At 36.6% G+C, this 27,528-nt stretch overlaps 1 protein-coding gene across 5 annotated transcripts in view; it reads right to left on the bottom strand.

Moving 5' to 3' along the window:
- Nucleotides 1–27,528, bottom strand: part of DLG5 (discs large MAGUK scaffold protein 5) — a 105,167-nt gene that overhangs the window by 16,811 nt on the left and 60,828 nt on the right. For 3 of the 5 annotated variants that reach the window (XM_027723985.2, XM_027723981.2, XM_027723983.2), the window contains exons 6-21: nucleotides 26,805–27,064; nucleotides 22,403–22,715; nucleotides 18,272–18,502; nucleotides 17,077–17,261; nucleotides 16,303–16,428; nucleotides 15,451–15,583; nucleotides 13,547–13,674; nucleotides 12,687–12,862; nucleotides 12,068–12,171; nucleotides 11,246–11,338; nucleotides 9,345–10,364; nucleotides 6,271–6,409; nucleotides 4,298–4,445; nucleotides 3,657–3,778; nucleotides 2,530–2,619; nucleotides 1,093–1,261 (exon numbers count right to left, since the gene is read on the bottom strand). In XM_027723985.2, coding sequence (XP_027579786.1) covers nucleotides 1,093–1,261; nucleotides 2,530–2,619; nucleotides 3,657–3,778; nucleotides 4,298–4,445; nucleotides 6,271–6,409; nucleotides 9,345–10,364; nucleotides 11,246–11,338; nucleotides 12,068–12,171; nucleotides 12,687–12,862; nucleotides 13,547–13,674; nucleotides 15,451–15,583; nucleotides 16,303–16,428; nucleotides 17,077–17,261; nucleotides 18,272–18,502; nucleotides 22,403–22,715; nucleotides 26,805–27,064 — 3,437 coding nt within the window. The remainder of the gene's footprint in view (nucleotides 1–1,092; nucleotides 1,262–2,529; nucleotides 2,620–3,656; nucleotides 3,779–4,297; nucleotides 4,446–6,270; nucleotides 6,410–9,344; nucleotides 10,365–11,245; nucleotides 11,339–12,067; nucleotides 12,172–12,686; nucleotides 12,863–13,546; nucleotides 13,675–15,450; nucleotides 15,584–16,302; nucleotides 16,429–17,076; nucleotides 17,262–18,271; nucleotides 18,503–22,402; nucleotides 22,716–26,804; nucleotides 27,065–27,528) is intronic. The other 2 variants (XM_027723982.2, XM_027723984.2) reach the window with 1 other exon arrangement.

Raw genomic sequence — 27,528 nt, 5'->3', positions numbered from 1 at the left:
AAATTCACAAAAACCTCTTTACATTTCCTTTCAAAGAAACACTTTCCTTTGTACATAAGACATTCTAGAATTACTACAATAACTTAATCACAAATTCTTTAAACAAGACAAAAGTTTCATATAGCATTTTGTGGATAACTTTTTATTACTACCAGAAAAGTCAGAATACAGAATATCCTTACTACTTTATCATTCACATTTTTTATGGTCAGTGCTTTTACATAAATTAAGTATACAATGGGGTCTTGAAGTCCACATAAATGTAATCTATTCCAACACATCATAGCTCCTTTATACTGCCGGAATGGCATTCAGCTGCCTTATTGTAAATAAATACCTGATCCAAATTTGTATCTTACTGTTCTGTGTTTTGAATTTGTACAGACTTTCATATATTCAGTTTAGCCAGATCATGATAAAATGAAAACAGATGTCCAAGACTGATACCATAAACAATGTATCTTGAAAAGGCTCACCATGAGATACAGGCAGTCGTTAAAACACAAAGCACATGTTTTTAAGAAAACCATCAAGTCAGATTCAAATTCTGCAGGCAGTTACACATATACTTAATGCTGCTACTAGCAGTGGTCCAGGTACAGCCAAAGGGATCAGTCAAGATAGTAAAATTGCATCTGTACAGGTGGATATGTTCTTCCACAGTTACGTCCTTAATTTTTCATGTTATCTGGCTATATTGAATCAAGGCACAGTGGTTAGAGCACATATTCTGCAATGCTAAGGCACCTGATATTTAGTTATCAGATATTACTAAGTCTCAATTTTGTTTAGATTTCCGGAGCACAGAACAAGGCTATAAGCATCTGAGGTAGTTCAGCTGAAGGAGTGTATTTCAATTTAGACACAGAAGAAACAAAACCTTTATGAAATCACTTATTTTAAAAATCCACAAAAAGTTCTCTTATATACTTTGGAAAGAAAATAAAAACATTGACAAACAGGACCTGAGACGTACCTCTGCACCTACATATTTGTAATTTAAATTAAATTTTCACATTCCTTCAGCTTAATAAACACACAAAATTTCCTCAGATACATTTGTATTAAAAACAAAAAAGGCAGGGACCTTACCTATCTTTCCTACGTTCTCCAATAGATACTGGGCTAATGGAAATCCTAGGCAGTGTAGAAAGAGAGTTCTGAGACTGGCTGCTGGCGAAGGAAGATGTTTCCAAGTTAAGAGGTGACTGGGGAGGAGTTATCAAGCTGGGACTGCTACATTCAGAGTGTGACAAGGAGCCTAAGAAAAGTCAACAGTTGAGTTTTAGCATCCTGTATCTGTCACTGTTTGCAGATCTACACAGACGCAGTGAAACACACCACACCCATGTGAGACAAGAAAGAGGACTGACTGTTCACTAGTTCTATTAGTCATGCAAGGAGCTTAGGGAGACCAGGTAACTAATTTCAGACAGTAAAAATTTACTGTCCTTCATGACTACATATTAAATCTGTCCTCTCTAAGTGTGCATACAACTACTGCCATTCTCAACAGGAGACAAGGTTACAGATAAGCTACACCATAAGCATGTCTGAAAAGACTTAGCAAGGCAAAGTTAAAGAAAAATAATAAAAAAACAGGAAAGGAGAAGTAAAATAAAAATTTAATATGTAGGCTTATTTTCAAATAAAATATTTATGTGCAGCTCTTCCCTTTTCATAGGGGATATATTATTCAAAAAAATAACAGAACCCTAGCATCCAGCATGAATCATACACAGAGACAGGAAAGCTCTGAAATTTCAAACCAGCTTGACATGACTTTGCATCCTTACCCTGGCTGTACCCTCCCTAAGTAATCTACTGAACAAATGCCCTGACACAAACAGTTTGCTTCCTCTGAAAAGCGAGAGAAAATAAACCTCAAATTACTAACCACAAATGAAAGCCATTTTTAAGAATTATACTTGCCCAGTAAGGAAAAGCACTGCATACAGTACTTTAAGGCTACAGAACATTTCAGCAGTCATGGCAGTGAGGAGTTGCCAATTGCTTGTCAGCAAACCCTTAATTCTACAGCACTCCAACCACTGTTTGTATCATGTCTTTAAATAGTCTCCACCCAAGCAGTTTTGAGTGAAGTACTGAAATATTTTCACTGCATTTCAAAGTATAATTTACAATCAGTGATGTAATAGCAAGAAAATAATATACTTTAAGAATGAAAAAATGCAGGTCATTTCACTGTTAAAACTTTCAAGGCATCATTCTAGAAGAAAGTACAACTATAAAACATACTCACACATAAGAGTAAGCAATGCTTACTCTTACTTTTTGTCTGCACTTTTACTTAGTGTGCCATGTACTCTAGAAACTAACAGAAAAAAAACTTTCATTAGAAAGTTTTTTTTTGTTTTTTTTTAACATTTCTGTGGGAAAACGCAGATTTTGAAACCTTAATAAAACTGTCATTTTAGATTTCAGTGCCATCTGGTTTAACAACTGCAAAGACTTTGTATTGGTAATACAGAAAACAGTGTGACTAAAATTATTTATGAAATAATTCACCTCTGTCAGAGCCCATCATGGACCTTGGATATCTTGGTGTTAAAGGGATCTTAATTCTTTCTGTTCTGTATTGCAAGTTACTTGAAGAACCTATTTTTAAAACAAGGAAACATTACAATGACAGAAGTAAAAGCAACTACAAACAAAAAAGTACATTTAGATTCTACTTCTTCAATGAGCATTAAAAATGCTTTTGAATGATCAAGTCATAATTGTGAATATCATCTTTCTAGTGAATTATCTTGATTACACAGTCAGTATAAACAGAGCACAATGCAGCTATATAGTATATATGCACCGTTCATTCCTGTATGAAAAAATATGCTGAGCATTTCCCTATCAAATGAAACTTAACTTGAAGTCCAAGCAAGATCTAACATCTCTGTTTACTAAGAATCCATGGGACTTTGCAAAAGGCATTTAATTATTCTGATTACATTCTGCTTGGATGAGCACATAATCATTGATACTGGTTGCAAACCATTATGCCCCTTTTTGCTGTGGTTACAAAGCTACCATGCTCTATTCAGATGCAACTGCCAACCACTGATGGAATACAGGGAACACAAACATGCACAAACCCCCCAGTTATTACATAATTTAAAATTTAAATAAATCGAAAGTGTTAAAATATCACTGCCACAAAGCATGCATTTGCTTTGGTATCATTAGGCTAGGCATAAACAATTTTACATGTCAATCAACTAAACATAAGCATAACTTATCTTCAAACAATACAGTTTACATTAGGTCATTAGTCATCCTTGAGTTTTTGTTCAGGGGGCTCTCCTTTTCTTTTCTTCCCTCCACCTCACTGAGCCTCAACCTCTGGTTGTGCCTCCCTTCTCTCTAAGGGTACTTTCAAAGAGTAACAGGCACAGAAAGAAGAATCATTCACACACATAGAGCATTTCAAAGACACTGTAAAGAACTGATTAAACACAGCTACTTCTGGGGAACACTTTTAGTCATAAACTCACAAAAAATGAAGAAAAGGAACACAGGAAGCCTTTAAGTTTTGCTAGCTATGACAATCCCACAACATGGGCACTTAATGAATTTTCCATTTATTATTTGTCTCCAATATATAGGAGTCCCACAGGAAATTAAACAGAAAAGCTAGTTACCAAGTCTGGCACTAGATGGTAATGAATTTGAGCCATGAGATGCTCTTGTACGTGAATTTTCAGAGTAGTCATTGGAGTGTTTATGACTTAGGTCCAAACTCAGGCGACCTTGATGCTGGGAACTACATCAAAAGAAAAGGACAACAGGGCAACAGTTAGAACTGGGCAAAGAACTGCAGCAAACAGCAACTGGCCAACAAAAAATTTTGGTTAGCCCCATGCTACTGAATAAAACAAATGCTTCTCTCCTTCCCACTTCCCCATTGTCCCATCATTTTATGAATTTAGAGAAGTCAGAGGAAAAATAGTGTAAAGTACTATAAAAAGGGGGAAAGGTTTATTTGTTTTGGCAAGGACAAGAAAAAATATTAGAAATTAGTCAATTAAAAAAATTAATTTCTTCAGTTAATTAAAAAACTTTGTCAGTATCAGTCAGTAGGACACAGTGAAACCTAATCCATCAGTTACTGAAAAACATGAAAGCAACTGCCACACCACCTATATGCAATAATGGTTTTGAGAACCCTGGATCAAAATAACACACAGCAGCAGCATGTTTCAATCTTCACTGTATCAAACTACCAGAAGCAATTTCATCCTAATGAAAACAAAATGTTAAGGAGATATAAATTTCAAAACACCTGGGATGCAGATGCTGATGACATATCTGGCTGGCAACTGATGGGCAATTGCTGGTGTGAACTCTATGGCTCCAGGCAGTATAGATTGGATTTCTCATGACAGCAGTCACTGCAGGGCACGGTGCTAAGCTTCTTGGTACTGTCCCTGCTTAAGATGACAAAAGCACATTCTTACCAACATTATTAGCATATAAACTACAGATTTAAAATAGATCTAAATGTTTTTATAATTATGTATTCTAACATGTATGTGCATGACAAATAAAAATATTGGCATACATATAAGTTATTAAGTACCATAGGACACCTTTTAGATAATTTATGCATGTTTAAAATCTGGTTTATAATTTTGTAATGAGGCAGGAATAAAGTGGATTATATTACCAAAAATGAAGCCAATCACTGCATATCATTTTAATATGCACTGGTAAATAAAAGATTTTCTCTGTTTTCAAGTATGGAAGTTTTTTATACAGCAACAAAAATTCTGCATTTCTCTTTGAATAGTCATCTGACTGGCACACAAGTTTTTATTTGGTACTTGAACTGACTGCAGCTAAAATTATTCTGGTTCTTCTCTTTTGTTGCCCCAATGACTCCTAGTTCTAGTGTGACTTGAAATTCTAGTATTTCAGTATTTATTAATGAAACTTAAACTGTTCTTTTAAGTACCCTCATCCTTCAGTACTCAACCAAAGTCTATCTTAAAATTTCCACCTAAATGATTTGGTAGCATAGAATACAATAGCAAAAACTTTTTCTCATTTCAAGACAGGCTCATATTGTCTAATGTAGATTTGACTTTACTCAGTTATTGTGCAAAGGTATCATACTAAGATAAAGGTTAACTAAAAGATTAGAAATAATACCTTTAAATACTTTTTCTACTATCATTAAGAGAGAGAGAAAATGAGAGAAACGAGTAAAAGAAATCCAAGTAGAGCAAAAGTTTCTTCATCTGAGCTACTCTTGAGCATGTCTTTACATTCTGAACTGACTGGTACACCAAGGTTGGAGACTATCCTTTGTTCCAGATACACCAATTACCTTCATGGTCTCCAGTAAGAATAAAATCTTCCATAATTTCTAGAACTTGCAGGAGTTTAGGGCTTTACTAGAATGGAGAGTACACTCATAAAAATGAATATTGTTTTCATTTGAAATTCAAGATTAATAATACAACTGCGGAAAACTGGAATCTAAGATTAGACACTAAAGACAATTTACCAAACACTTCTTGACTATTTCAAAGTAACTAGCATACGATAACCTAATTACCTCCTCTAGCACTCAGTTTAGTCTGTGCCAATTCTAAACCTGCTGACATGAACTTCAATACCAACAACTGTTGGATCAACTGAGGCAATATGCTGTTTTCTGTTCCACCTGATTATACTGATATATATATATTTACATATTTTTTATTTTTTTATAAATGTCTATATATATATAACTGCTTGTGAGCCCTCTTCAGCATCTCAGCATCACAAGCACACTCACCTTTAATTAACCTTTAATTAAGATCGCAACCAGTTTGGGCACTCAACTTCAGATACCCCCAAGTATTTGATTTCCAACAGGCAGAACTTAATATGTTGCACTTCCTGAATATCAGATCTTTTTCCTTGGAAGTATTTCAGAAATTAGGCAGCTAAAGCCTAGGACACCTGCATTTACTGTTCACTTTCAAAAACACTGGAAATCTTACTTGTCTCCCTAATGGACAGGCTACACCTTTTTCTCCACTAATGTATTCAAAACTTCTCTGCACAGAAACTGATGAAACACAGCTGTCTTAGTGGTTCTTAAACAGGTTTCACTTCTTTACAGTCCAAAAGCTGAGCAGGCCACATTCAGACTACAACAGACCATGGAAATATGTTTTGTGAGTTATGTTTCTTCTTTACTTACAAAAAAAAATCTCCAATGCCTTGGGGCATTCCTAGGAAGTACTTAAGAGTTGTGCCACTCACCTGCTGACATGCTGCCAGTGTATAAGGCAGCAGGCACAAAGCCATCACTGTGCCTTGCAGAACGTTTTGGTGAATACGGTGCCCACTCCTGTAGCTCTGGAGACAGATGTTCCTCACTAGCTGGAGCATATTTCTGTGCCTACAAGATCAGAGAAATTTGATTACAGGAAGTTGGAGATTCAGAAGAATAAAATGGCAAAACTGTGAAGGCAGCAAGCAACATCAAACTTTCTAGCATGTTCCAGAATGCGCCACCACAGTGCTTCTTACACCTCTGTCTTTCAATGATGCTGCTCCCTTCTACCCATTTTTCCTCCATCCTGCTTTGTTATTCTTTTTTATTATTTTGTAATCATTTTCGGTCAATATTTGCAACTTAACTGATATATTTTCCTTCAGTAGAACACCCAGCATTTAGATACATTTCTCCTTTAAAACAATGCTTTCACAGGACATTTCAATTGTTATTTCAGCCACTACTACTGCAAGTGTTTGCTAAAGAAGATCTGTCTAACAAGCCAGAAAGTGTTTTCCTCTAAGCCTGTAGATCCAGATACATGTGGAGCAACCTCTCTTCAACAAGCAATTCAGGTTTTGGAACCATCACAACTTCTGCATGTAACAAGTAGACATTGGTGAATTAAGAAACATGATATTGACTGTGATGCTAGAGAGCTGCAAGTGGCAGGGCTCAGCACATGGAGTTTGCACATTTCAAATGTACAACATAAAATATTAGATTGGAGTATGTAATAAGTGAAAAATAATTAGTGAAAAGATACTTACAGTTTTTATGATAGCAGTATTTTAATCAAATGAAGAGTTAGTGAGAGCACAAAGACTCTAAAAGGCAGAGGTGCCTTCTTGGCACACCAGTACTTGATCATGTCCACAGCTGTACTAGTAATTGTACCACCTACTATTCAGGGATTAAAGTTCACTCAAATTTATCAGCTTATCAAAGTACACAAAATTAACTGTGTATATACACAACTAAGGAAACTGACAACATCCAATATGGCTATAAATTCAACTACACTGTATTTTGGTATTATAGATACTACTTCGGGAGTGAGTACATGCTGACTGGACCCTACTGTCACAACAGCCCAATGTAGTTGCAATGCACAAGGACAATTCCACCAGAAAGAAATTTTCAGAGTGAGTTATGTCCACATTTCGAGGCACAATATCACTTGTGCTCTTCAGTCAACAATTTTAGAGTTACAAAGCTCTAACTACTTTCTGGGGAGACAGGGGAGAAATTAAGGAAAGAAGAATAAAAAAATTTTGTAGAACTTACTCCTAATTTCACTCTAGAAAAAAGATTAACTAATACAGTAAGTAACCTTAAAGAAAAAAATCATCACTTTGTAATTCTATTATACAATTTCCTTCTTTAGCTCAAATCAGCACCAACTTGACATCTGTAACATCACTTGGGCACCACGTGGGAGCAACCACAATATGTCCCTGTATATCCTTTCTTGTCTCTTAAACAGTGACTGCCAAAAACAACCCTCTGTTCCAGCTAACAAATCTCTTAGGCATAAGTCTCCACCTGCGCCCTTGTCACAGTTGGAAACTCTTTACTCACAACAGAAATATTACTACAATTATAACCAGGGGAGTGCAAATGCTCATGACAATGCACTACAATGAAGCATGGGACTGTCAGTGCTAATGGATCAACTTGATATTCCACATAAAACAAACATCCCATCTTCAAATGTGTTCAATATCTTGATCTTGTTTTGTTGTTATATATGTGCTAAACCATGACATTAGAATATGCTCTTTTCCACTTTTTCCAGTGCAGTTCTTGGTGATAACTTGTGACCTTTCTCTTAGCCCTATTGCATGTCAGACCTACTCAAAATAAATCTGCTGATTTCAGCTACAACATTAAACATTTATGCTTTTCTGTCATTTGTTGTGCTGGTTTTGGCTGGGAAAAAGTTCATTTTCTGCATAGTAGCTAGTATGGACCATTTTGGATTGTGCTGGTAACAGTGTTGTTAATACAGTTATGTTTTCATTTTTGCTGAGCAGCGCTTACAGAGTCTTAAAGCTCTCTTTTTTCCCTAAAAATGTGCAGAATATAGCTCCAAACCCTGTACTGCTTCTAATTCAGTTCTGCTGTCTGTATTGCTTCTAAAGTTCCATGAACAGGTAGGATTATTCAGGTATAAACAAGTATGGGCAATGAATACGAAATTCTAAATAATTATGATGTTATTACATAGAAACAAAAATAACACTTTTATAAATGTCAGTTTTGAGTTGGGAAAGAAAAAAGAGTCTCTATCTGCCACCTGAGCAAATCTGAGGCAGTAGACCTGAAACAATGTTATTGATTATGTTACTTTAGACAATGCAGTCATTTAAATAGGTTCTTCTTCCCAGAATCAAAAAATTTTTCATCCATCTACTCTGTCAAGACATGACCCACCATCTTCTCAGCACAGTTGTTTATTCTAACAAATTATATGCTGATTTTGAACTATATTATTATATCATATCCTCATAAACAATTCATCTTTTCAGTGTAATGTGCCTAACACCCTATGGATTTCAGATAAGATGTACAAAATTATTTACACACATAGAAAGACTTACAAAAAACCAACACTATGAATGGTACATCTCCTTCCATTAAATTGTACAGTGAGCTGCACAACCAATCTGACTTTTGTAAAACTTCAGAGGCCCTATTTTCAGTTTTTCTAAGGTTGATGCTTTGCATTTTTATTTACATTTTTTCAGGTTGTCAAAAACATACAAGAGAGCCCAGATTTTCCAACAAATGGCATTAAAATCCAAGATGTGGCTGCTAAGCAGAACTCTATAATTCTGTTTGGTGGTCACCACTGCCTGTTAAATACTGCAACTCCATAAACTGGTTTTGTATTTTGAGATACTGCCAAGTGCCAACTGAGCCTCAGCTCGGGGGACCTGGATTCTGAGGGCAGGCTATGCTTCTCTAGCTCTGGTACGTAACTGGGCTTCCAAAACCACACTGAAAATACACTTCAAGGTTTCTAGTTTTGTGCTTCAATAGATCAAGCTTCTACCTGAAGGGCAGGATTAGGAATGGGCACAGGGGTCATTTTATGCCTCAGAGCAGGAGCCGATTTTGGCCTCGGTCTTTTAATCTCTGGCTCTTCAACTCTCTGAAAGCCAATGTCATCTTCACAGGATTTCCTTGAAGACAAATGAGCGCAGTCAATTCCCTCCTCCCGATAATAATGCCCAGCATTCCTGCTGTGCCCCTTGAGAGTAGCAGAGTCCTGTTTAAGTGCCAAGGAAACTGGAGCTTGGGCAGTGGCTGGGCTGGTGGGTGGTGATCCAGTTGTAACTGTGGACTCTGATGCAGAGCTTGCCTGCTGTTTATGTTTAAATTTGATAGAGTCACTTCTCTTAGGAGGAGTTGGAGGAGTTGAAGCCACTTCAGCTTTTGATGGCTGAGGTGAATGGCCTGTCACCTGATTAGGGGAAAGGTACTCCAGTTTGGGAGGAGTTGGTGGCCTTTTGAAAGTATCAGGGTCAAAGATAGATTTTCTTTGTTTTGGCTTTTTGTACACAGAGAACTTTTCTGTTTCTGTTGCTGAGATATTAACCATGACTTTTGGCCAGGTACCACCACTATGCTTAGTTCCATGTCCTTTGTCAAATGCTGTCTCAACCATCACACAGTCAGTTCCTGCAGGTTCATAAGGCAGTCTCCTGCTGTCCAAGTCAACAGCTCCATAGCCTTGGTCCCCGTATGTCTCCGGGCTGAAGGAGCTGAGACTGTGTTCTGAATTACTATGGCAACTGTGCACTGTGTTCCTACGAGAGTCTACTCGTAATGTGTTATTAGGGAAAGGTTTGTGATCACAAAAGGAAGTGCTGCCCTGATCACTCTGGTCCTTCTTGCCGTCCATGATGTCTGGATTGAAAATGTCAGTCTGGGTTGAGCTGTTGAGCTTCAGATTTCTTTTGTTTTGGGCTTGTATCTCTGATGCATGAACCCTACAGTTTGATATTTTTTCTGAATCCTTCAAATTTTCAAATATATTTTGACCACTCCAAGATGAACTCTGAGGGAAAACCTAAAACAAAAAACATGTGTCATCACTTTATTATTTTGGCTGATTTCTGTTTAGTATGAGTCATATCCTAACCTCCTTGATTTACCTATACTTGAATATACACTAAGACATGTATAGACACAGTTGGCAAAGGTTTAATAATGTCTTACAATTCAAAGCACAGAACTTCAGATAAAATGAGGCTAGAAACTTTTTGTAACTTTTTCAGAACAAAGGACAACTCCATATGGCAGCAGAAGTACTGACTGAAAGTGAAGGGACCTGCATTCTACTTCTACCTCTGATAAGGGATGATAATAAGACATCTTTCACTGCGCCCATTTACTTTCAAACATTTCATCTTTTTACTTTCTTAGAACCTCAAACTCTCTAGATCTGAAATTATCACTCTCAAAGGCATGTGACAGGCCCAGTATAACAAGATTCTACATGCAATAAGCAAAACAGAATAATACTTCTATAGAAATAAGCCTGAAAAAGAAAGCCCTGTACTTAATCTTCATGTTAGCTTAAGTTTAGTTTTCTGAACAACTCTCTCCTAAGTAAAAGTTAACATTCTTTAGTCAGGAGGCAGTTTATCTTTCATGTACAAAAACACTGCAGTTTTGAAGCAAAAACCAAGAAGCAGCAAGCAATTGAGGTAGCAGTCATTTCATGTGACCAGCAAACAAATTTCCTACTAGATGCCACAAGAGCCTTACTTTGGAAATAACTGTTGAGTGACTGTACCACCAGCGAAATGCATCCAGGTGGTCTTATTTTTACCAGAGACTTTCCCATGTTGATGTATCCTTTTTTTTTCCATATATTCTTCCCTGAACAACTAAAGTAATTCCATATAAGTTCAAGAAAATTCTGCAAATTTAGCTTCTCCTACTCACCTTCATCAGTGACAGGGTAAGGGAATCCCGACAGTTCCGTAGCAAAGCTTCACATTCAGTAAGCGACTTATTATCTAGTGCAATGCCATTGATCTAAACACAAAGAAACCCACAACAGACATCTGTAAACCAAAGGTAACAGGTGGGCAGGATCTTAACGTAGAATATCTCTGAGACAGGGAAAACGCTAGTTTTATATGTTCACCTGACTTAAGTCTGGTTAACCTTTTTTCCCACTTCCTAAATGAGTGGAGAATGGTAAACATGTAACTACAATTTGCTATTCCTCCCAGGGACATGGTGTAAAAACACTTGTTCACTGCACCAGCCCCTGTGCAGTTGTACACAGACCGTAACCACCTCACGTTTCACTGGGAATTAATAAATCACACCGGTCAGCTAAGGCTGCAAATGCACAAAGGGACAGACTTCCTCCCCAGAACAGATGACATCTGTGATAGCAAAATTTAGAAGACAAGAAACCTTTCATCCAATCAAGGGATGCCTTTTTTGGAACTGACCTCTCCTAGACAATATAACAATCGCGAATATCATTACATATAAGCCAAGTGTGAAGAGTTAGTGCTTCTGTCAAAAGTTGTCATATGAACTAAGCACAACAGACAACCCACAGATTATGTTAATAACTCAGCATACAAAAACATTAATTTAGAATAAATACTTTTAGAATTTACAAAAAGGGCTTAATATTGCAAAAGTAAAAAACTGATTGGAACGTTTAGCCTTTTAAAGATTAGCATCAATGATAACACTTCAAAATAAATAAAAATAAGAAAAGGTAAATGCATTCTTAAGACTTACAGCAATTATTCTATCTCCCACAGTAAGGGAACCCTCTTTGGCAGCTGGGCTTCCAGGCACAACAGCAGCAACAAATACTCCATTTTCTAGACTGACCCCACTATCTGAAAATCACAAAGAAGAATTTACTCCTGCAATTCAAATATCTTGCTCACATGGCACATCTAACCTGCCTGCACAAGAAATAAATATGACTACCAAATCACCTGAATTTCAATTTCTGAAAACCCTTTTAAAGAAATAATAACACAGAGGGGGAAAGCAGGGATTCTGAATATCCCACAATTTAATATAATCAAATGGGTGACTGGGTTTAACAGTCTTGTTTATACTCCCAGCAACACTCCAAACAGGTCGCTAACTAGAATGAAATATTAAAAACCTAAACCCACCAAAGAACAAAAAGAAAAGCTATACTTACAGAACAAAGCTATCACCAATAATAGCATTCTTAGTTTGCTAAAGAAAACCATAAAATAATGAAATCCCTATCTAGGAGGCCATAACAGTTTAAGTGGGGTTTAAGTAAAGGCTTTGAGAACATGTAACTTTATGTCAAGCCATTTCTGGTTCAACAAACATGTATCATGTTTGTTGAACAATCCTTTACAGCCATTACCTTTATGTCCGGAAACATTGATGTGAAGAGGTGTTATCACTCGCCCACCTAATGACTTCCTTCTTCGAACCACCATATTAATAACACCTCCTCCATTCAGAACAGCTTTTATAACTTGCTTTTTATCCTTATTAGTAAGATCCACATCATTTATCTTCAGCAACCAATCATTCACTCTGGTAGATAAAAATAAGCAGGTCGGTGTTGTAAGCACACTTTGCTGGACACAGCACATGAAAAACATTCCATAAAAAGGCATGTAATAGGGCTGATCTCAATAAACTAATCCTTCATTATCTGGAGTTCTCCATTCCTGAAAAAGCATTAAGCAGCAGCCAAATGAAAACCAGGACTTCTAGTCTGCGCTTCACTTGGAAAAATATATCCTCAAATCACTAATGACTACTTCTTATTTAAAAGCAACTCTGTGGACTGAGGCCAGTTACTAAAAACCTTCTATCAACACTAAGAACAGGAGATGGTTTTAAATGAGCCCTCGCTCTACTCTCCTTTCCTCTAGCTCTCCCTCAATAATTTACTGTCATGTCTTTCCCAAAATTTAAATAAACAGATCTAAGCTTGAGGACATAATAAGGGAGTAGGTGGGACACAGTGAAACAAAAGAACATTTCAAATTCTGTTGAGTTTTAAGTGCTGAGTCAGTGTTTAACTTCTGTAATGCTTTTAGGCACTGGTCTTCTCAGTGTGATTTCCCAACTAACAAGAACAATATACACGCAATCAGTGATAAAAAAAAGAACTTTAAAAAAATGGGAAATACTGAAGACAATATACAATATGCTCATATTTAGTTTATTATGACCAACAAAAGACAGGTATCTTCTAAAGTCAAATCCCACCTTAACCGACCATCAGCAATGCTTCCTTTGTCTACTTTGGTAACGAAGATCCCACAGTCTCCAGGGAGGTATGGCTCGTTCACACCTTCTGCCACATCAAAACCAAGTGCTTTCAAGTCCATGTCATCCTAATAAATATTAACAAGTGATTCAACTGCACTGGCAAATATTGTCAGTTAGCAAGAGGCATTACTGCATGTTTGCACTATGCATTTATATTTACAGTGTTCCTGTACTAGGCAAGTTTTTATTTTTTGTATATAAATATATAAGCTCCCAATTCCATTAGTTATTAGGCATTCTCTGGCATTAGAATGATCCTTCTCTCTCAGATTAAGGTTGAAATAATACAGAAGGGTAATTTCACCCAAGAAGAACAGAAAAGCAGAAGAGCATGTGAGAAAGCATGTTCAGACTCATATAACCTGCTTTAAGGTTGATGACAGTTGTGAAATGAGAGAATAAGGACATGTTCCCCAAGAATGGGCACTACTTGGGGAAAAAATAATTGCAAAGGTAAGGAAACAGCAGTGTCTTAGTAATGAACTCTGACAGACCTCTGATATGGCTACAGACTAGAAGTAAACAGAAAAGAAAGCTCTAACATTAAGGGAGACCATTTCTAAATATAGGTTTAGAGGTGATATTCTACCAAACCTGACTCAAAACAGATCATCCTTGATAGGAAAGGTGATAAACATCTTTAACAGATCAGTCACTGAACCAAACAGGGAAATTTTAATGTAGTGTTTGCTTTAGTAAATGGTAAAGTCACTGTAAGAAACAAAACTGGTCAAAATAAATTGGGACCAACTGACCACAAACTGATTTATAATTGCTGTTTTCAATGTTAAATAACACACTTCTAAATATTACAGAACTCTGCTTGAAATCTAATGGACCAACCATCTCAGCATAGTGAAGGGTGATAATACTTGAAATTTAAAATCTAAAATGAAAAAAACTAAGTAGAGTTTAAATCAGATGTGTAAGCACGGTTCAACTAATCCCTTCAAAATCAGAAGAGTATAAAGTCTTCAGGGAGTGCAAAAGACGCCTGATAAAAGCTGAAGATAAAGCATGTGAAAATATGAATATTTACCAGAAAATAAATTGAGCTAAACTTAACAAAAATATACTAAAATCCTTATGATTCTTCCAAATGTTCTATATAAGAAAAAAATTTCATAGGGAAGAACATGAGGCTGCCATAAAATAAAGATCAAGTAGAGATTACAATATCATTGCACAGCATCAGAGCTGAAAAGTGAATATTATTTCTCTCAGTTTTGAGCTGAGTGATTATGTAGAATGTAAGCTTAAGCAGACAAGTGAAGTTTAAGCAAAAATAAAAGGATTGAAATGTATTCAACACTATAATCTCAATCCTGGAATTCAACCGCTGGTAGATCAGCAAGGATTTTTTCCATATATCTAATCAAGGTTGGCATGATGTTATTATTACTGTAATTTGACAGCAGCAAGTGTTTAGAAAAGGGAAACACATTCTAAATAACTAAATGGAAATGAAATTGAATGCACATGAATGGAAAATTCATCAGACTGCAATGTTGTTTACCACTAGTACATCATATGCTGGACTTTCTAACTAATTTTATAGACAACGGAAAAGAAAATTTATTAGTTATCAGTTAAAATAGAGAAGATGGCAAGGCACAAATCTTGATGATGGAGCTGGGAAAGTATGAAAAAGCATGGTGAAAGGCCTACATGTGTGGCTACATGTGTGGCTACATGTGTGGCTACATGGCTCCTCCCACAGCAACAACAAAGAACTAACAAGACCTAAATCATATTTTTAATCATACCTAGTACACAACGACTATAATTGGCTTCAGAGCTATCCATTACACAAGACAATGCAGTTTATGTTTTTTACTTACTCTGTCTTTTTCAAATTCTACCACTTCTGTTTCCCATTCCAGTGAATCTGTGTCTATGGCTGAGTCATGGGAACTATGGGCCATCAACTGACGAAATCTGGCCTCCTTTTCCAACTGATTCTCCATCTTCTCCCTAGGCAAAGAAAATAAATACTTATAGACACCAATCACTCCCTTTTAAATTGAAAAATAATGTTATTATTGACCTTATATTTGGGTTTCTAAATCAGAAATCCAAGCTCTGTCAAAAATTTCCCCCATGCTTCTGTCTTTCAGATACTCTTAGTCTGGTATCAAATTGACTTTCCATTTGTATATATTGTCCTAATATAGCCTTACATTTTTTGCAATATTTTTACATGACTCCAGTGCACATCTAAGTTTTTAATTTCTCCCAAAATGCATTTAATTTACCCTCAGATGAGCTGCATCCCTATGCTCTGGACAAGTGGGGCATGATAAATAGATGGCAAAACCTCTTCCAGAACCTAATGAGATGACATATGATGTACACCTTGCATTCTTAAACCGGTGATAATACAGCTGGGAGGAACTAATTGGAAGTTAATCTCACTTTGGTGAAAGGATCCCATGTTGCTTAAGTGTATCTCCACAGTACAAAGCCTAGACTATGCATCTCATTAATAAGATAAAAAGGTTAAGAAAGTGAAACTCAGGGTCCTGCCCACCATAATAATTTCCATAACTAAAAATATAGGCAATTCTTCCACATACAGTAACACGACCTGCTGCCTAGAGCTGTAACAACATATGGTTCACTTACAAACACAGGTAATAAACCAAAGATTGTATCACAAACTTTCATGCAGTTTGAACACTTCTCTAACATACTTCAGTTCCTTCAGTTCACGAACAGCATCATTTTTCTGCTTTCTCATGTCATCTAGATTGCGAAGAGCTTCAGCCAAGTCACTCACAGCTCGGTCTCTCTCCCTCCTTAAGTTATCACACAAAGTTCTTCAAAAGAAAAGAAGTTGCAATTTAGTTACTTAAAACCCTATCAAAGTAACAAACTGGTTTAGCCACATTGTATAGTTAACGCAAAATTTAAAAGACCAATTTCAAAAGTTATCTCCATGCAAAATAAAAAAGGATAAGGAAGAAAAAAATTATATATGCTAGGTCTTAAGAAAATGCTGGCAAGATAACAGAAACTTTCTTTGTCCCTCTCAGAACTTTATTTCCACTTATCTTCTTTAAACTAGCAGAAAAGCAAGTCTTATTTAAGTATTTTCCCTTAGTTCCTTGCATCTATTTAGTAGCAAATATGTTGGGTATTTTTCGTGAATGCCCCACAGGTAAAGAATTATTTGCAGGACCATAGCAGGATTAGGCATAGCACACCTAAAAGAGTGCACAATTTGTTGTTCCTACACAGCAGTGCTATTACACTCCATGGTCTTTACTAGAAACATATTATGGTTATGAAAGCCCAGAAAAACACAAGGATCTTGTAAGGTGCCCTCAACTTTTAAAAGAAAAAAAATCACTCTGTGACAGCTAATGTAGAGAAAGTGCTAGAAAAATCCAGCAAGTCCTCAAATTGCATCAACTGCACACAAGGTGTCACAAAGATCACTCACGTATCATCTAGCATTTGTTTACCGTATACTTTCCCTTTCTGCAACAATCTTATCCCGCTCTTGAAAGGCCCAATCCCTCCTACACTTGGCTACTTCTGCTTCCTGGACAGCTTCCTTTAGTTCTTGTGACATTGCCTCATATTGTTTCCGAAGCATTTCAATTTCTTTGTTTGCTCTTTCTATGTCTAGGGTAGCAGAATCTTGTATCTAGGAATTAAGAAACACAGGTAAGTATTTTAGGCACAATTTTAAGAACATATGCATGACTTTTACTATATGTATGTTGCCTGATGTATTCAATTCTCATGTTTTCATGACACATGTTCATTTATCTTAGCAGAAACTTGTTTTGGGGGGGGAAGATAAAATCTGCTGTAATACATTTCATTCAGTAGCATACAAATTTATGCAACTACATGAATAAGAATCCTCACTTCAAAATAGCATCAGTGAATATTTCATGTTTCAGAGATGACATTTTATGCTTCTCTCTTGTTCAGTTTAGCAGACAGAAAAAACCTTCAAGTATACTTAGGAATCAGATAAACTACATAAGCAGTTACAACATAGATTTCCTGCATTAACACCTGTTATTTACCCTGGCACAACCAGACATATATATTCCTGCAAAGATTGGGGATTCAAGCAGGTCCCTTAATTCCAAAACAAAGCAATAGAATTCAAAGAAAATTTTGATTTAATGTTTCTTGTTTTGGATAAGAATTACTTTATTCTTAAATTAACTTGCACCTTTAAAATTCTCTACTTTGAACAACAGAGATGGTGACAACAGTAAGACAAATACATAAAGAAAACCCCAAGCTTGCAGCACAATAATACAAGCCAACTACAAGAGTACAGCCCACCATAAGCACTGGAGGTTGTGCACTTGCAAACAACTGTGTGTGGTTAATTTCAAGAATCATAAATAAAACTAATGAATCTGACTAGATTTATAATTAGGTTAAAAATTAAACTTTTGTTATCTATATTTACAAACAGAAGCTCAATATGAAGCACAAATGTACCTTTATCAAACAAAAAGTGCTATCATGATGTCTTAAAGACCATACATGCATTCACATGTAGGTATTTTAGAGTGACTTGAGAAGAAGGGGGAAGACTCCCAATGTGTCCAGACCTTTAGCTAATCTCTCTCAAATTACTGACCCCTTGAAACTAAGAAAGAAAAAGGCATCAGTGAAGACTTGCAATACCTGACGAGCTTGATAATATTCCCTTAGTAGGTGGTCTCTCTGGATGATAGCTTCTGTTCTCTCTTTTCTGGCAACATCTCTTTCTTCCTTCACTGTCTCTATATCCTTGCAAGCCTGGTCAAGTTCCTTCTGGGCCTCAGCTTTGTCCTTCACTTCATGACAGTATTTTTCCAGTAACTCATTCCTCTCACAAATCGCTCGATCTCTTTCCACTAGAGCTGAGTTCAGTTCCTAAAACAAGACCCATTGTTTGCAGTAGGTTAAGTTCAAAAGGAAATAGTTCATCTTTCCAACTGGATACACGTCGTGACACCTTAAAAGCACAGAGAGTTTACCACTCATGTTCTGAAAAATGGGAGCAGATCACATTACATACAAGTAAGTACTAGCAAAGAATATTAAATGTGGTACTAAAGATATCACACCATCACATTAGCACAGTGCTATGTCAAAAGTAAGCAAGATTCTGGGAGCGCTCACGCTTTTAAGGAACCTAAAGGTAATTCAGAAAGGTAATTAACCAGACAGATTTGGTGTTCTAAAAAAAGGCTTTAAATGTGGCAAAGGGTAAGAATGTATTGCAAATATTTTTAAGCAACTGCCTCAGTTTTACAGGACTGAAATAATTTAGACAACCCAGCTACATAAGCACCTTATAGCTTCCTCATAAGTTTTAAAGGCACATCAAGTTATATGCCATTAAGATACTAATGTGCTACAGAATAATCAAAGATAAAACAACAATATTAATCAAGCAGAATAACAGTACATCTTATTAAATGTGGAATTCAAGTGCATTGTCATAAAAAAGATAAGGCAAATGTGGAAGCGTTCTAAAATAGAATCGATCCTTTTAAAATTGTTTAGACTAGACTTCTACTGGAAGAATGGGGCATTGAAACAATTTAATTTCATGCCACTAAATTTTCGGATGGTTCAGCTCTCTAGAAGCATTAAGTTAGTGGCTACAAAGAAGTCCTCTGACATACAGGCTCTCCTAGCTGGAAAATACTGATGTTTTGATCACAAAAAGATCACCAGACAGGTGACTTCCCAAAAGCAAAAGAAGGAAAGGGTCCAAATACTTGTGTAGAAGACACCAGGTCACAAATTGACTTCCATTCTATTTACCTCTACAGTTTACAAGGAATAAAATTGAGTATTTAAAGCACAGATGACAATTTCATTTTGCTGTACTAACATAACTGGTTTTGACATATGCACGTAAAGAAGGCTAGTAACACTAATACAACAGTTCTGCAATGACATGAAGAGTTATTTTTGCTGTAGAGTAACAGACAAGCGCTAGAATTAATTACTCACTCTGTGAACTTTAAACATACAAGTGAATGTCAATTACCAGAACACCCAAGTGTTTCCAACATCAGTAAGACCTTTCCTTGCTCAGTACCTCTGAAGAGAGAAATCTCTGAACCATCTGTTGGTGCAGACAAGTTTTAGTACTGGAAATAGCATTTTGCACAGTTTAACTGTATTTTGTATAAAATGTGCATTCAAATGTGTGTATAAAACTTACTCAAAAACATTAAGTCTTTTCCCACAAGCAGCTGAGACGGAAGTCATTAAGGCAGAGGGAAAGTTCTCAGAAAGTATTTCATTAAACAAGAATGTACAGTTCTTTAAAGTGATTGGAAAAAACACATATTACCACAGTTTCTCCCAGCAGGCTCGATACAAAATATCTGAATAAGAGCAGCCATTGCCTCGAGTGGTCAGTGGTAAAATTTCACCTCTGTCTTTTTCCTATGACATTTACACAAAGTTACAACATGACAGCACAGGGAAATGTACCATTTGGCTTTGAATAGAACAGCTTCTGTTTGAAAACAGTAGAGTAGTTTGGTTTGAAGAATGATTCTGAATTTGTGAAGAATTTTTCCTTAAAACAGGAAGTTCTTGTATATGAATGTAACATAAGGACAAAACACAACAGGTCTATTAAACAGAGGGGAAAGCTGACTACCACTGAGATGAAACATGACATTTTGAGTATTTGCCAGAGCAAAAGATTATGCCAAACAAAAAACACCACTGGAGAAAGCAGAGGGGGAAATCTGTAATCTAATCCCTAGCTTTGAGTGGCTGAATTTGTGAGAACTTAATATGAAACTGTCCATTAGTGCAAAAATCATGAGCTTTCTTCTATCATTTATAAGTGCCAGAATATTAGTTCATTTTAAAGGTCTATTAACTCATTAAGTTTGGGGATGTGCAACAAAAGCTTAAATGTCTAACTAGGAAATTGACTGACTGACCTCATCAGTAGCTGCTCAGACACAATGCTTAAAAATCCATCTCTTCCGAACTTCAGTTGCTTTACAATTTCTTTGGGACACAAAAGGTAGCAAACACACTAGCAAACACAAGTTTCAAGGAAGAAACTACATTCAAAATTCCCTAAATGGATTCAGTGCTGTTTCAACCAATCAATGAGCACTGTAATAAGGCACTTAAAGGTGCTGTACATCACAAGGAAAGTGAAGACCATTAAGTCACCTTTTTGGAGAGTGCCAGACCAAGTATTCACTGACAGGATAATCCTACTTACATGGGTACATGTTTCAGGATACTATTTTGAGTGAATCAATACACTGATCGATACATTTTTTTCAGTGTTTTAAACCTTTTCCTTGACAGAATTAGAAAATCCCTTATGCACTGAATGCAGCTGCAGCGAGCTATGTGACTACATGAGACAACAACATATCTCCTCACAAGTAGAAGAGTCATAGCTACTGGAAAAGAAAGTGTGAACAAAAAGACAACTCACAGTACTGCTATTTTACACCTTTTAAAACATTATAGAAGCAGAAATTTCTGCTTTCTGATGGGCCAGGTCTGAGAGTGATGAAAAATGCATGTCTCTGCCCTGCCAGCACCATACTCACCAGTCCTGGGCTCTTTCTGTTTCTCACATTCAAACACCCCTTCAAGTCATCTAGGCAGGAATACCCATGTATTTAAAACTTTAATTCTCTGCACTGCAGCAAATTACTCATAGTGCCACAATGACAGATATAACAAATTGGAGTAGAATGACTAATAGTGGCTATTTCCATGAGTATTGCTTATTACCTACCCTGATCCCACTGAAATCAAGACATTTCTACCAGCTTAAAGGGTTTGATGGAAGTAGAAGAGGTACGAAACATATTAAAATCTCACTCACTGTAGAAGCTAAATTACTAAGATGACAAATACACCGGGCTGAAAAATATGGATTCTTAAAACAAGAATTTAGTTATATTTAAAAGCTCTGATGCCACATGTCACAATCCACATTATGTCCCCCAAAAATGGTATTATTTATTTTAAGAAAAGCTCCATGACCTCATTATTTGTAAAGGGTATTTTGTTCAGATATAATGCTATGAAAAGAGTAAAATGAGATTTATAGGCAATGGAATGTCTTTGTATTTGCTTGTATCTGTTTCATGCTAAATTAGGTATTTGTAAACCAAAGAGTCAAGTGAATGCATGTCAGCTGAAATGAAACCAAGCAGGAAATTGTGTTCTGGAAATTGTAACAGCATCATTCTAATATGGTTGTGATATAAGCATTTCAAGAACGTGTTGCTGAAAAATACAAAGGTCTGGTTTCACACATTTTAAGGCATGCCTGAATCCTAGAGAAAAATATTCAAAATATTCTTTTTAACTTAAAGGCAGAAAGAGGGCAAATGAGTAAGAACATGCATGTAAGCACAGGCTTTGCATAAGTATTAGAGATGACTTGATCATGTACCGTCTTAAGCCACAGTAGAGAGTATCCAGTGGTTCCTGCAGAGGTTAGAAGTTAAAAATAATGAATATTTACAGCTATATTTTTACAGAGAGCATTACTTGAGAAGGCACACAAGACTAACACAGCAAAGAAAATGATTTATAGTAAGCAGAACAGAATTAAGTCAAATGAATACCAAATTTCAACGGGCAGGTATTCAAACATCGATTCTTGATAAATTGATACTAAAAAGAACTGCCTTAGGAAAATATCAGAACTTCCCCTTTGCGGTGCACTCCTGTTTTCCATTAAGCATTTCTGATTCTAGCATCAACAATACACATTCATTTCCCTTCCCTAATAGGGAAGAAGCAATAGGTTAGTACCTGTCTTAAAGCTTCCATCTCTTCACTGGCCACCCGTTTCTCAGAAGAAGTGTTCTTCAGTTTGGACTCTGCAAGCTCCAGTTCTGTTTGAAGCTTATCTACCTCTTTGATTACTTGATCTCTCTCACTCATTATCAGGCGGTATTCATTGAAAACTGAATCCCTTTCTTCCTTGTATTTTTCTGCATCCTTTGTAGCTTTCAGCTGCATTGTTTTGAACCTTGTCACCTCTGACTGTAATCTCTCCATCTCTCTCTGCAACTCTTTGTTTTGTGCTGTGGCGCTGCTCAGCTCCTGCTGTGCTGATTCAAACCTAAAAACAAGTGGAAACACCACTAAGACACTTGTTACTCACTTTCCTTTTTCATACATTAGGGATTCTGCTAGGTAACCAAATGTATCCACTGGTAAAACACAACCACAGAGGACTCTGAAAATGTATTCTCTGTGCTGCAAAATAATAATTGCTTTATGAATATTAGTGAACTTTCAGGAATATTAGAGAACCTCTTTAGGGAACTGAAACATAAAAATTATTAGAAACAATTTAATTATTAAAAGTAAATTTATAAAAAAAATATTCTAACAAGAATGAAAAACATTGTCATTATTTAATAGCACAAGTTTAACTTCATTTACTATTTAGGTCTGTTCATCTTAGAATTCTTTCTCCCACCACACACTCTCAGGTATGTGGGAGGAAGGGAAACAAACGCAGAAACTGGAAAAACAAAACTTCCATATGCCAAAATATGCCACAAGGCTGGTAATGGATAGGTTAAAAGAGAACAAAAAAGTGGGATTATGATAAAAATGCACATGATGGAGCTAAAACCAGGTAATTCAAAAATTCAAACATTTCTGTTTGTTTTCATCCATAGGTAAAATTAATCCAGTAAAATTAAAATGCATAGTATCTTATAGCTTTATAAAATTACTTTTGACAGTTAATATAGACAAAAATGTATGTATTTTATCACTAGAATGTACTGAAGTATGGCACGATCAAACAATGTATATAAAAAGTTTAATTACATTTATAAGCTTTTGGTTTTATATGGACTAAGTATTCTTAAAAGTGGCGAGAATATAATTCCATACACAAATTCATAATTTGGTTTGACAAGAACTTCTCCTGAGAACAGTGTTTTACCACAACTGGGCACTAAGATTGCCTTGTTTTTTTTCCCCAGAACTCACAGGTAAATGTCATTAATGAAAACACTGTAACAAATTTGATGGACTTCTAGGGTTATCCAAATTTCAGGTGCCCACAAACCTCTGGCAGACTTTGTTCTCTCTCTCTCACATACACACACCCCCTTCCCCTATGCTGTATAAAAGTGCAATTTCTTGTCTAATCCAGCATGTTGCTTGACCTTTCCTGAGAGAGAGCTGTAAACCAAATTTCAAATATTCCCTTGAAAACGTCAGTGTATTCAAAGCATTGCCATAGCTTTACCAAGGCATCTGCCAGTAGTTTCAAAACCATCACCCCGTTCTTTTCACAAAAGTCTTGAGTTTAGGAGGTCATCAGGCTGGCAGTACAGAAGACCTAACATATTACAACCTGGATTTAGTTTTTCTTTTCAGTACTGTAAGGATGAAGGTAAGAAGAATACACTAGGAGAGAAGAACAAGTAGGTATCAGGAAATCTAAGAGACTGACAAACCACCTCATTGCTATGTGAGAACGCACAGTACTGTTGCAAAGTATTTGGAGGTCAAATCAAGGACAACAACAGGAAGATTCAATCAAGCAGGGAGGAGAACAGATTTAAGGCAATGTTTGCCAAGCAAAAATATATCACCAGCAAGGAACAAGAAAAAAAAAGGCAGCGGGGTGAGGGGGAAGGAGTCTGGAAACCAACAAAACAACCAAACTACCCAGGGGAAGTGATCAGAGAGAGAAAAGAAAATCTCTGCCATAGAAGGACATTGATATTAAATAGTGATAATTGAAGAAACCTGAAAGGAAAGTTTCATCTGGAACACCTTGATCCAGCCTGACCTCGCATTGTAGGCAATGAGGTCAGGAAATACTGAGGCAATACAGATCCCATTTTCATAGATGCCTTCACAGTTGTGAATGGGTTGCAAGTAGCAGGGTGGGATGGGTCAGTAGCAGTAAGCATGGGATTGTATGTTTAATCCAAGCACCATGGAGCCACTTGCTTACTCAGAGCCAGAAAACTCATGGGTTGAAATAAAGACAATTTAACAGGAAAAGCAAAAGCCATGCATGCAAGCACAGCAAAATAAGGAATTAATTTTCCACTTCCCATGGGCAGGAAGGTGTTCAGCCATCCCCAGGAGGGCAACTGCTAACTTGGGAGGACAAAACCATCATTCCAAACATTCCCCCTCCTTCCTTCTTCCCTCCACTTTATATGCTGAGCATGATGTTATATGGTCTGGAATATCCCTTTGGTCAGTTGGAGTCAGCTGTCTGGCTGTGTCTCCTCTCAACCTCCCATGCACCCCCAGTCTCCTCACCAGCGTGGCATGTGAAAAGCAGAAAAGGCCTTGGCCCTGTGTCATTACTGTTCAGTAATAACAAAAACATCTGTTATCAAGCCCTCATTCAGCACAAATCCAAAACACAGTCTCATATGAGCCACTCTGAAGAAAATAAACTCTAACCCAGTCAAAACCAGCACAGTTGCTCCAGTTTATAAGGAGTAAATAATACTGAGAAGAACCCTAACCAAGACTACCTGCTTTTTATTCAATGCAATTGCAAACTGCAGGGAGATCTGCCTGAGTACCACAGCCCACATTCAAAACGCAGCAGCACACGTGTAGGTTAAGATGTAGCACACAGGAATTAGCTATACCAGACACCTGGAAAAAGGTTGAAGATTTCTCTGATATTTTTTTAAAACCAAAGATTAATTCAAAATGAGACCTCAGCTATCACGGGAGTTCCTGCTCTCTTTAAAACCTGCTTTGATAGTGTTTACAATGAGCATTAATTAAAAAAACTAGTGTTACAATTTATGACCCATGCATACTCAAATACAAGTTTGTTAAGTTTTTATATTCTGAAAAGTATACACGTCTGAAATGCATTTTAATTTTTTTTCCAAAGAAATATAGTTTATGAAGAAAGGGTATAAAAATAAGACAAATAAAGCTTTATGTAAATACAAATAAAAAAGAAACTCAGACCTAAAGGCAACTGAATAAAAGACAAACATTTCTGAAGCTCGGTTATATTAATTTAGTTGGATCACTGGTTCACAGGAACATGCATACTTTCATGGAATTCTTAAAACCAATCTCTGATCAGTATCAAGCAACACTTTCCTCTCAAGAAGGAGATCTAAATCACAAGGCCATAACGAAAGCATGTTGAGCTTCTGCATGTACCAGCATGTTTGCAGTGTTTCGTGTAGTATATGTTAGGCTTTTCATCACTTTCAGGAATCCATGGCAGTTTCAATTACATAACTTCGTGTGTACACTATTATCTATGCTCAATCTCACCTTTTGGAAACACTCAAAGTCTATGAATGTGGAAAAAAGACTTTTTGGCTTTGGTCTGTGGGAGCTGAGTATCACCCCTAACAGTGAATGAAAACATTCCTAACACACCCACGGATGCTCTTTGGAGTCCTTGTGTATACTGATGGTCTTCCTACCCCATATGGTTAACTGTGTAGGCTTGGTATCAAGAAGGAGCAGAGAGACAGGATAAGTGTGGTATGACATAGTGTCTGTGCTGTTTTTTGACACTTGCACTGCCCATGGTGGCATCTTCTCAGTGAAGCAAGACTCCCAAACACCTGTATCCAGGGAACTCTGCTCCCAGCCTGAACCCTATCTCAGTCTCTCACAGTCAGCAATTCTAATATAATGAAAAGTTAACTTCTGCTTGAAATCTTCATTTGCCAAACACCTTCTAGAAATTATATTCTGTTATTGACTCACTTTTAGCATTTAAATAAGGATATACATATATATATATATAGGTACACCATGCATTAAGGAGTTTGTCTGGAATGCTAAGTCTGAGATTTAACAAAAATCTGGTTATATGTGACTCCTGTCTCTACAACTAAGAATAGATATAGCTTGAAAAGCAGAGTATCCCTATCTCTGTGGTAAATAATGGTTAAAAATTCGTCATACAATTCCAAAACCTGGGAAATCCTTTTCTCAAGAAAATGCACCATTTCTCCAAATAAACATCCTCATAAACATCTTCTAGGACCTCCCAGAAAATTTTATACAGAAACACATGCTTACTTGTCACAGCAAGGTAACATATGCTAGAGAAAAATTTTAGAAAAGAGATGAGAAAGGTATTTGTGACTCCACCACTATGAAAATAAGATGTGACATTAGAATTGCTAACTACATCACAGAATACCTCAAAGGTATCAAAACTTGATTATACCTCCTGAGAGACGACGAATATTGCTGCTGAAAATGAATGGCTGTGTCCCTTTGCTTCATTAACATGTCGATCTGTTTCTGCAGACGCCTGTTCTCCTCCTCAGCCTGTTCCAGGCGGCTCAGATCCGTATTGTGGCTCGCGATCTTCTCGTTGTACCGTTTCCTGAGGGCATCGTAATCCTTCTTCACACCCTCCAGCTTGTCCATCGCTGTGTCGTAAAGTTTATTCAGTATCTCCGATGATCCATTTTGCTTCATAACCTTAAAAAAGTGCCAGAAACGCCATCAATAACCTTTGGTTTTAATCAGTTCAATAAATATGATTTAAAATATATACGTAAGAAACAATATCAGAACAAAAATATATTAACCAATTTTGGTAATCATTCTTTTTAATGACCAAGGAAAGACTGAACTGCTCTAAGTGCTACTGTTACTCTAAGCATTATACATCTGCTTTCTGTTAATTGGGTTAAAAATCTGCTTTATCACAACTTAAAGTGTACAAGTTTATGCAAATCTCTCTCTAATGGTAACTGCTATGGACACCTATTAAACCCATGCTGTTTTCTAAGTATTTGTAGTTTTAACAAAAGGTAATTACTATTCGATGAAGATGATAGTGGTAATTTAGGAAATGCCCACGAGGTGGCATTCACGACCACCATGTTTGCCTGTATCCTCTATGAACAAATGAAGTAATTAAAACCCCTAAGAGAATCAAA

The sequence above is a fragment of the Pipra filicauda genome, unplaced genomic scaffold, assembly GCF_003945595.2.
Source record: "Pipra filicauda isolate LSUMZ 115617 unplaced genomic scaffold, ASM394559v2 scaffold207_size1410395_pilon, whole genome shotgun sequence".
NCBI classification, from domain to species: domain Eukaryota; kingdom Metazoa; phylum Chordata; class Aves; order Passeriformes; family Pipridae; genus Pipra; species Pipra filicauda.
Note: the sequence above shows the minus strand (reverse complement) of the source record. Positions and strands in the feature narration are given on the sequence as shown.